The 11,161-nt window shown below is 38.9% G+C and overlaps 1 protein-coding gene across 1 annotated transcript; it reads left to right on the top strand.

Moving 5' to 3' along the window:
- The first annotated feature begins 1,588 nt into the window (after nt 1-1,588).
- Nucleotides 1,589-11,125, top strand: LOC129189341 (signal-transducing adaptor protein 1-like). The gene is made up of 13 exons (XM_054790955.1): nt 1,589-1,786; nt 3,803-3,874; nt 3,966-4,085; nt 4,601-4,657; nt 5,335-5,477; nt 5,873-6,004; nt 6,817-6,883; nt 7,839-7,941; nt 8,027-8,116; nt 9,560-9,613; nt 9,693-9,725; nt 9,824-9,967; nt 10,739-11,125. The coding sequence occupies exons 1-13, from the start codon at nt 1,697-1,699 to the stop codon at nt 10,828-10,830; spliced, it is 1,197 nt and encodes a 398-aa protein (XP_054646930.1). The 5' UTR covers nt 1,589-1,696; the 3' UTR covers nt 10,831-11,125.
- The last annotated feature ends 36 nt before the right edge of the window (nt 11,126-11,161 follow it).

The following is an 11,161-nucleotide window of genomic DNA, read 5'->3' as shown; positions in this document are numbered from 1 at the left end:
ACCTGGGCAGTATCTCCCTCAAACTCGGGTTCTCTACCAGAGGCCTGGGAGCTTAAGGGTTACCAGTATTGTGCTCCTCTGGACGGAGGTGTCAGATGTTATTCCGGAGTCATCCACCCACCCTAGGGTGTCCTGATCACTGCTGGCACCACTGTTGCCTTCTGACCCCACATCTTCTCTCCCACAGATTCCATTTCTTCTGGTTTTTGTGTTCCGTTTTTCTGATGTTGCCTTCAATGGTGACTGTTACACCTATCGCCGATGATGTCTTCTGATCTTTAGCTACCACTGTCAGGCTGGTTGACCATCACCAGTTTGTCAGTCTGAATCTGGAAGTCCCACAGGATATTGGCCTGGTTGTTCTCAAATGGGTGGCTGCGGTGAAACGTGGTGTCTGCCAACTTGATTCTGGGACCTTCAGCCCATATTTGGTACCTAACTGGTTATGCTGCTGCAAGTATGCCTTCACTACCAGCTTCTTCTTCAAGGTGAAAATTAACATATCGCAGCTTAACTGTCAAACTCTGTTGTCTATGCAGAAGATGATACCTGAAAATATATATCTGCAACACCCTAATGAGGATAAGCGGCATAGAAAACAGATGGATGGATGGATGTAAATTGACTTAAGTGGTGACCCTTTTGAAGGTTTTGTTTTTTTGTTTTTGTTATGGTTATGTTTAGGTTAGGTTAAGTTCAGACTAGGTTTAGGAGTGGAAAGTAAGACATTTACAGTGGATTATCAGTTAGCCTACTCCACAGTTTGTGTGCTTTTCTGTTAACAATGGAAATGTACACCAAAATTTTGCCTTGATTTACATACATTTTACGGTTAGCATACAAAATGGCACTCGTCCTGTCGCGTTTTTAGTACACTGTTTGAGTCCAACTGTGTTCTTCCAAGCTAAACATATCAGCTATATGATTTTTGTCAACATATACAATTACAATTTAGTTTGCGGTGGTTAAGAGGCCTAAATATGAAACCGTTGTAACTAAATAATATGTTTACACGTGTTAAGATTTTATTTATTTTGGGAAAAATCATGGGTAATGACAAGTTATTAATCATGTATTACTTTTAGCCGTAACATCACAAATTTGGGTCAAAAAATGAAGGGCATCGCATGTGGAGGTGTGAATAAAACTGGTATATAATTCTTAAAAATTGTTAACAAGATGATTATTATTTCTAACAATTGAGCCTCATCACTGTCGGACTGTCACTGCTTGTGTGTCTATATTTTGTGTCAAACGTGTGTTGAAAAGGACCCCAAGCTAAATGTGACACAAATGTTAGCGGCCTTATTAGCAGCCAAATGAAACACTTGTTCTCTTTTGCATTGTTATTTTTGTTGGATGCATGTTGCAGTCAAACTAGAAACAACTCAGATGAAAACCGAGCACCAGTACGACTAGTTCCACCTGTTTTTAAACTTTTTGGTCACAGTCAGGTGATTTCCACGCTTGTGAAAGAGCTGATGGGAAGTCTTGCTTGTAAAAAAAAAAAAAAAATCAAACCACGGTTATGTCGACCAATCATTGACAGAGACCAAACTATATCTCAACTTCACTTCTGTCCCGGGCCTTTAGTTGGATCAAGGTGAACATGTGGCTGTATTGACAGCCCTGATGAAGAGTTTGTCTCGTCTTTGTTTTTGTTGATTTAGAATTTTGATCTTGAAGGAAAGACTTCATGATGAACAAGCGACAAGTGCGAAACATGAGCCAGCTACCACACTGTTACTATGAGGGATACCTGGAGAAGAGGTCATTTAAAGATAAGGTAGGGCTTTTGCAGTATTTTATTGAAAACCGCCTTATATAATACAATGATTGAACATATAGTATGTTTATTATAATATATAATGAGCATTTGTGGTTAAATGTTTTTTGAGGGCTTTGTATAACATCCATGGCAGACCAGATCAAATGTTCTCCTGAGCTACATACAGTATAGCCCATGCATCGGAGACTGCCCACTCCTCATCACAAATTTTTGTGAATGTTTATTCTTAATGAAGTCTAGTGTAGCAGTATGTAAACGTAGGAACACTGTATGGAAATATTGGTAACACTGAGAAAGCAATGCTTTATGGTCATGAAATGGAGGTCAGGGTTAAGATGTGCTATCTCTCCAGGAAATGTTTACATTGGCCATACAAACACAGGCATGACTAATGGGTTAACACTCTAAAGTTTCAGTCACTATAATCCATCACAAACTTGCAAAAAAAATATTTTATACACATATACTGGTTGTAATTTAAATACATACATCATGTGATTTATTTCTTATAAGTTGTATATAAGGATTTGTAAGCCACAAATCCTTACGGATATTGACAAGTGTATTTTTGCTTATCTTAACTAAAAACGGAACTAAAAACTTTTTGCATCCTTTTTCACTCTATAATAATGATATTTTGTAGTCAAAATTGAACGCCCCAAATGTGCTACAAGTTGTGAATTCAAGCTTTCAGGAAAAAATATGCCTCAAAAGTCAAACTAAACCAGCACGTCAAACCTTCATGTGTGATGTCAGACACTTCAGCTCAGGACTGCTTTTTATTTTGGCTTTTGTGATGCCCCCACAGAAGGGTACCAGTGATGGCATAGAGGAAAAGTGTGATAACAACCACAGAACCAGAAATTGCGACATAGGAGAGTGTCAGGCTGCTCAGTAACAATATGAGCAATACAATTAGGTAATTACATACAAAAAACGAATTAATTTTACCAGGCAAATAGCATGGAGTTCAAAGCATAATGGCTAATGATGGCTAAGCATGGAAATAATCAAATAACCTTGTCAACATCCTTTTCCCTAACTTTGCAACTAATAATGTACAATTACTTCAACAGTATAGTGCTGCCTCTGCCTGCCGAGAGTCATTTACTACTGTATTATTATTTCTAACAGTATCTATAGAACACCATAAGGTGACAGTATGACTCTGCAAACACCTTCCCGCTCTATTACTTTGCAAGTACTAGTTTTACTTTACTTGAGCTTTATTTTGTCGTTTATTTACTTTTATGCCTGTACGGCAGTTAAGAATGTTAAAATGCTGCTTAAAACACTGCTTGTACAGTTAATAAAGTTTTTATATTGGCGACAGTTGGAGCTTTGAACAAATTACTTCTCTTAACATCATGTAAAGCTCCTATGGGAAAAATGGTTTGAAATTAGAGCACCTTGGCACTCAACCAGCATCACTGAATGGTCTACGCAGTATCTGTGTATACTTTAAAATATAGCACGAAAGCATAAGTATACTGTACTTACTGTAATTATGGCAGTCTTATAAACCCACCAGACCAACAGGTTTATCATAGCCTGGAGTGGGCGGAGCTACAGCTGCAGTTTCTCATGATAAAGTCTTGAAAACTGTCCGCCCGTCTTGTCTTGTGCGTAGGCTGTAAGCTGTAAACAATTCTTCGTGTCTTTTTGAGATTTTAGCAGTGATTAAAAAGAATGTGTATTTTCTGACAGTCCCCAGTAGCTTACTGCACCTGGAGGCCATCAAAGAGTCTGCAGTCTAAACTCGTCACAACCAAATCAATTAACAACAATAACATACAATAAAACCAAAACTCAGAATTATTTCAATGGGAGGAAATATGTTTTACTGGTTAAACAAAAAAGTACAGCACCTTAACACACTACCAGTATACATTACCAGTATACAGTATATACTGCATTGTAAAGCTGAAAAAGGATTCATACCCTGATCTGTACTGTATGTCTATCTCATCTATATAGTAAAACAATATCCTTCCTGTGTGCGTTTGTGTGTAGAAAGCTCGCAAACTGTGGACGCGCCTGTGCGGCAACACACTTTTCTTCTTCAACGACAAGAGAGAAACCGAGGTAAGTGAAAAGTGTTGGCATTTGACATGTTGGCTGGGAGACCGTATGGCTACAATACAGCTTGACTGTCTATGTGTGTATGTTTGAACAGTACATTGAAAAACTGGATCTCAGCGGGCCGATTGTAATCGCAGACGACAGCACAGTGGATTGTAACCTGGATGTAGCCAGACTGAACCTCCTGACCAAGGACAACAACATTGGATTTTCTGTAAGGGCATATTTGAAGATGCGTATGAACATATACAGTCATGTGAGAAAAAAAAATAGGACACGCTGGCATACAATTAATACAGATAGCCTCAGTTTTATAATCACTAAGCAAATGGTCAATGACTTATGGCCATTTAGTCCCCCCCCCCCCCCCCCCCCCGTGCCCATGCAAAGACGTCTAGCTTGATGACGGCTATGATTTTCAACCAATTTTGCTCTAATTTTACTGACATGTACTTGTAAGTCACCTAATGGTGTTTACCAGTTTTGGTGGTGATTCGGCTAACCCCCCCTAAAGTTACAGTGGGTGTTTATAAAGCTTATTGACCTGTGTGAGAAATTTAAAGTCAGTGTGACTTTGAGGTTTAATAACAGCACAGACAACAAAGTAAGGGTGCATGTTTTGGCAAATTATCACCCTTTTGTGTGCAGTGGTTCAGTAGCAGAGGAGTACATTGACAGTATATGCAAGTAATACAGTATGGATCATTTTTTGCTTTTTTTTCCCCACAGGCTCCAAATGCAGAGGCTCGGGAGCTTTGGAAAGGCCTCATTCAATCTGTGGCTGAGGTTTGCTTTCCAACTCACTTCACTTCTCTAGCATTCATGCGCAGTGGAAACTCCAAAGTGAAACATTGGTCCAAAATGTCCGGAAAAATATGCCAACAAAGCATTATGATCAGGCGTGACATCAGTTCAGTGATGCCACCACAAAAGTGATGGCAAAGAGAAAAAGTGTGATGATAATCAGAAAAACTTGCTGCAAAATATGAAAGGTTCTGGGTGCTCAGTACAATATTAGCAATACTATTTAATAATTACATATCAATTTCATTTAAATTTCGGTAATGCAACATAACGTAACCTAAAAACACTTACCCAACCTGTGTTCATTCCTGCAATACCTATAAAGCGCCACTAGGTTGAGAGTATTACTCAAGTAGTATTAAACTTTGCTGTTCCCTCTCCGCCATGTTTCCAGTAGTTTTACTTAATTTGAATTTTAGTATACAGTGGCTGACATCACATGTCAAAGTTTTATGATGGCGATAGCCTCGACCAAATTGACTTTACATTATTTCCAGTGATTGTTTTGAAATGAGAACAACTTGGAAGTCAACAAGCGCCACTAAATGGATCGCGTTCGGCCTTAGAGCTTCCACTGTATAAACCTACATAAATTGATTCCATTCCATATTTAACGTGAAGTTAAATATTTAACATGAAGTTGTTGTTTGTGTGTGTAGCTGTCAGTGTCTTCCTCTCTCAACCTGCTGCCGGGACAAATGCTCATGCTGGAAGAGGTTGTGAAAAAGGAGAAAGAAAGACTGAAAACTATCCACCAATGTTCTCCCAGCCCGAGTGGTGAACCCAAAGTAGACATGCCAGAGTGAGTATTAAAGACAAATTCATATTTTTGCCATTTATGGAAAAAATTATTCGACCACCCTTGTTTCTTCAGTTTATTGATCCGTTTTAATGCCTGGTACAACTAAAGGTTTCCGGTACATTTGTGTGGAATGAACAAGAAACTGAAGAAACAAGCGTGGTCTAATCTTTTTTTCCACGACAGGAGGTATTAGCATACAAGCACTTAACACTACTAGTCTGTCCTTTGTGCTGTGCCACTCCTAAAATAAAATACTGTAGTACTGATAGTTTTGGAAGGAACGCCAACACCTGACAAGTCTGTCCCAAAAACAAGAGCCATTAGATAATATGCATGAATGCATTGACATGTAATGAACTTGAATAATGTGCCCGTGTTCAATATCTGTCCCGCAGCTGTTTCCACCCAGTGTCTCGCACGGAAGCGGAGCTTCTTCTTGAGCGAGAGGCCGGCAGAGGAAATATGGTGCTGAGGCCCAGCAGGGATGGCAGCGCCTTCGCTATCACCACCAGAGAGGAACTCAATGGGTACATGCACACACAGACACACACGCACACACGCTGTACGTTCACACATCTGTGCGAGGTCATATCATCACCTTTTGAACACAACAATCCAACTAATATGTTTGCAGTCTGGGTCAAAGGTAAAAACAAAATAACTAAACAAAACAAAAATTCTAAATTGATTGGATTTGGATAAATGGAAAAATCTAAGTTAGCATCTCCAGTATTCTAACAAATTTAAACAATAATAATAATGCATATATAGTACTTAATAACGCCATTACATAACACAATTTAATGGTAACTGGTGGATGAGAACATTATTTAATTGAATTTTATTTTTTTGGACATTGAACCAGAGAAAGAAATATTTTAATTTCAAAAATAATTTTATCCAAAATGAAAAAAACAGATTAAAATTACTATTATACAAATTTATATAATTAATTTATAATTTGTTATAGCTTTGTATTATTTAATTTGAATTGTATTTTTTTCTTTTTTTGACATCCAAATGTAATTAAATTACAAATTAAATGTAATATAACACTATTACATTATATAAAATATACATACATACTTTAAATTTAGTGTAGTAATTTTATACAGATAAACAGCATTCAGTGCAGAAAGCTTTTTCAAGACTAGTTTTTAATGCTTTTCTTAAATTCTCTCATGGGATTTACTATCTACTGTAAGTGCATACTGTATATGAAAAATGCGCACACATTTTGTGACATGAATGCTGCACATACAGTATAGAAAGGCAATTATGTCTCAGCACATGTGTTTGTCCTCTCGTGTTTTAACCTGGTGTCTCTCTCCATTTTCAGGCCAATATACAAACATTACCGTGTGAGCAAACACGACGACTGCTGCACCATCGATTTGGACAATCCTGTGAGCTTTTTTTTTGTTTTTATTTTTTGAAAATGTGAAACGTTGCATGAGTTTAATCAGCAAATGTGCCTAATTGTTGGGTATTGGAGGTCAGAGTAGAAAGATGAATGGCATTCTTGTCATGATGCCGCTCTTTTAATTGATTGAATGGTCTGCATTGTGTGGGGTGTGGCGTGTAGCATGCCAGGAATGTATCAGGAAAGTGAAAGCACTTTTGGCCAAGTTAAACACAATTTGTTCCACGGCGCTGGTTGACTTCCAAGTTGCTATAACTACTAAACAAATGTTTCCATAAGAAATGATGTGATGTCCGTGGAGTAAAAAAAAAAAAAAAAAAAGGTTAACACACTCTAAAATAAGTCTTTAAAAAAAAAAAAGTAAAATACTCCTTTTCGGACATGTTGAACTGTGCAAGTGTACTTCAATGTAACACAGTTAAGCATGTCTGAAATGAATTAAACCATAACTGTACCGTAACAGAATACTTAGTCATATCGATATTTTGTCCCGCCGCTACATAGCTTGTATATTTTACCTCAGCTACATCTTGTGCAAAAATAAAACTGTCTGCCTGAATGTCACACAAAACAATTGCTCTCCTTAACACAGAGATGCCATAAAATTGTATCCGTAAGAGAAGATACAGGGTTTATCCGCATTTGACTTTCATGCAGAAGGTAGTAAAGTGGGATAGTAGCGCACACAGTGGGACGACATCTCACAATCAGATAATTATAAAACAGTTGTCGGGCAGCAACGTTGACTTTCAACACAACACGGCAGGAGAAGTTGTCCTCTTCACTCCATGTTGGTATCATTGATACAGAAGAGTAAAAAGGTGGACAATCCTGGCATTTACGGGCTGTGTGAAAGGGCCTATGTTGCACATTAAATGAGATTTTCCGTCAAGGTTATCTCTCCTTCAGTGCTAAAAGAAGTCTTGTTGTCTGTTCAGGTCACCTGTGCTTCACTATTTGACATCATCAAGTACTTCATGGACACCACAGAGGGCGCTCTGATCGCTCTATCCAGGGAGGAAACCTATGAGCAGAACATCTGTATGTACATACTGTACAACACGTGTGCATCTCGTGGCTTTGACTCCACTTCTGGTCATGACCTTTATGTTTTTTTCTTTTGCAGCTTACATTTGCTTTGATAATGAAAATGGAGAGAGGACTGTGCGGGACGCTTCCACAGATGTCATGCAGCCTAGTTTACCAACCAAACCAGGTACAGCGCCAGGAATAAACACAAACTAGTGAAACATGTTGACTGTTTGCCGGACGAAACAGACTCTTCTATTGTCAAACCTGTCTTTTGTTTTATTGCCAGCATTTTTGTTTCACACACATACACACACAAATTCTTTAATCCCTCAGTGATTATTCCCTAGGGATGTTCCGATCAGGGTTTTATGCTGCCGATGCCAATCGCCCATGAGTGAAATCGGCCAATGCTGAACACATAGATTCAGTTTTTAAAATTTACAATTGGCTATATCAGGGGTCACCAATGTTTTTTCTTGTGAGAGTTACTTTTACAAAATGAAAATGGCCAAGAGCTACTAATTTGTTTTTTTTTTCTCATTTATTTTCATATTTTATTTTCAAACCAAACAAACCAAATATGCTTGTTTTACCAGAACATTAATAAATTGCTGGCATCCACAACTCACATTTTGTATTTCATAATGCATTTCTTTCTAGTGTTCTCACATTGTTAACTGAAAACCTGAAAGAAAAGCAGGCTTGCAGGCGCCTCATGTGGTCATGGGGGGGCTCCCTGGTTTTACAAAATTTAGACAAAAACATATTTGACTTACTTTTTCAAAACCACTGGTGAAACGTAAGAGGATCTGGCGCCTTATTTAAGGAGAATCAGCTTGATGGCGCTCCAGCAGGATCCCCAGGCAGTCCGAGGAACCCAACCACTTTTCGGGCTATCCGCCTTATACCTCCGACTGCCACACACACACGGGCAAGTGTCCATCGTTTTGGCTACACTAGCCACCACCCGATCGATGATCACATCGCGAGCCACGATAACTCACCACACCCTGCCAAGTACCCGCCCCCCAAATGCCACACCAAACTAAAACTTTTTAACGTGCCACCCGGGGGCAAAATTTTTCGTGGCATTTCGTGAGAGTGATATAAGTTTTGCAGTGTGCAAAACTCTCTCTCTCACGACGACACCATACATCAGACATGCTTGTTTTGGCTCTGTGAAGGGAAAGTGGGCGGGAGATGGTCGCTATAGGCTGGATGCTGCAATGGGGGCGGAGCTGATTGCCGAATGTGATCGGCGTTATAAAGCAAGTATTGGCATATGCATATTTTTCGCGGAAATTGGCCAATGCCCATCGATCGGAGCGCCCCTACTTTCTAGAGTAAGTTTTTCCTTGCCTCCGTTGCCAAAGTACTTGCTCGTGTGGGGTTCCGTTGGTTTTCCTGAATGTATAAGGAGCATATCTCTTTTCACTTCCATTAACAGCCACATGTCAGAATACTTTTTTCTATATAGTCTATGCTACACAAATGTGCACAAATAAAAGCATTAGCCTGACAGCGGCATGAAAGATGATTGGTTGTGGTTGCGTAGGCGTGTATGTTCACCCAAAGCGACAATTCAGGATAATGATAATAACATCACGGCAATGTTGTGTTTTCGCAGCACTGCCAAGAGTGCCGAGTCAAGATGAAGAAAACGTCTATGTGAATGATAGCGGTGAGTATCAGTCATTCCACTGTTGCCACTGCACATTTTTGTACGTGTCACTGACTGAATGATGTCACTCTTTAAACAGAGAAGAAAGAATCCACTGCCAACAAGTTGCCAGGTGAGTCACTCGTATTTTTCCATTTCATGCTGTGAGTGTTTCTATTTGCTACAAATCTGCAGAACTTTTTCTGATGAGTTGCCTTTTTGTCCCTATAGAGCCCGAAATGAAAGCTTCAGGGAAATCAGTGAAGGCTCCAGTTCCTGCACTTCGCAAATTTCTGCCCTCCCAAGCCTCCATCGCCGGGTCAACACACGGAAAAGAGCTGAAGATGAGGAGCCACACGGGTGCTATGGGCCAGAGTATGTCCATACTGTGACACACATTGACATTCTGCAATGGATTGCAGTGGTGTTTTTAAGAAAATTATAGCACTTTTTAAATTGTATCCTTAGGGTTAGATACTTAAAATTGATGTTTCTTTCTCAAAACTCAGAAACACCAAAATTTAGCAGCCGTGTTCATCCTATTGAAAATTTTCATGCCCCCATGACGCCCCTCAAAAAACTGTCTTGATATTGTGTTGGCCTTGCTTGGTATTGTCTTGGAGTGAAACATGAAATTTTGGAGGCATGTCTATCATGCATACATACAGGAAGTCTGCCGTTTTAGTTTGAAGCAGCCAGTTTAATGCCATTTATTTTATAAGAGTCCTTCAAAGGCACACTTGCCCAAGAGGTTTTGCCCAATTGCTACCAAATTTGAAGCACATACGCTGGACAGACTAAAATGCAAAAAAGCTTAATTTTAAGCATTACCTGTGGGCATAGCACGTCTGTGAAGTTATAATACACAAAATTAATAACTCAGCTTGGAACAAAAGTCTTGATGCTTGCATTCCTCTAAAAAAAAAATCCCAGCAGCAACGTACACACTTTCATGTCATCTAGTTATGATGAGTTCAAAGGGCTCAATTTATAAAAGTATCAAGGCCAATTAAAATATTGTCATATAGAAACCTTGCCTAGTTGATTGAATCAATGCTCTGTATTACATATAAAATAGCCACTCAAAAGAAGGAAAAACTAATGCATTAATTTGTGAACTAAATTTCAATGCCCTCGTCCCTGCAGCCATATCAGAACTCAAGATGAAGTTTGAAAGAGGACGGAATGCACCGACGAACCTGAGGCAAGAGTCAACCTCCACAATAAAATCACTGTGATACAATGGCAACCCCCCCCCCACCACCAGGACAACCACCTCCAACTCTGTTCCATTAGCTTTACAGGTTTACTACTGTTAATAGACTATGTATGCACAATTCTGCCTCAGTGTTTTAAGCTTTTTTTAATTTTTTATTTTTTTGTAAATAATGGGCAATGACTGCCAAACAAATGTAAATATAACCCACATGTGAATTCCTGTATATATATTTTTTTACTGGATGTAAATTCAATAAAAGTCCGCAATGTAATGACTTTTTTTGTGGCCAAAATAAAGAAAATATAAGTTGCTTAAAGGACTTCATTTAAAAATTCTTTTAAAAGCATTTG

This window comes from Dunckerocampus dactyliophorus, chromosome 10, assembly GCF_027744805.1.
Source record: "Dunckerocampus dactyliophorus isolate RoL2022-P2 chromosome 10, RoL_Ddac_1.1, whole genome shotgun sequence".
Taxonomy (NCBI): domain Eukaryota; kingdom Metazoa; phylum Chordata; class Actinopteri; order Syngnathiformes; family Syngnathidae; genus Dunckerocampus; species Dunckerocampus dactyliophorus.
Note: the sequence above shows the minus strand (reverse complement) of the source record. Positions and strands in the feature narration are given on the sequence as shown.

What these genes read in the sequence shown, in the direction of transcription:
- LOC129189341 (XM_054790955.1), top strand. Translation starts at nt 1,697, where the DNA reads ATGATGAACAAGCGACAAGTGCGAAACATGAGCCAGCTACCACACTGT. An exon ending in AACCTATGAGCAGAACATCT is followed by an intron (nt 7,942 to 8,026) that starts GTATGTACATAC and finishes TTTCTTTTGCAG; the next exon opens with CTTACATTTGCTTTGATAAT. An exon ending in CACGGGTGCTATGGGCCAGA is followed by an intron (nt 9,968 to 10,738) that starts GTATGTCCATAC and finishes TCGTCCCTGCAG; the next exon opens with CCATATCAGAACTCAAGATG.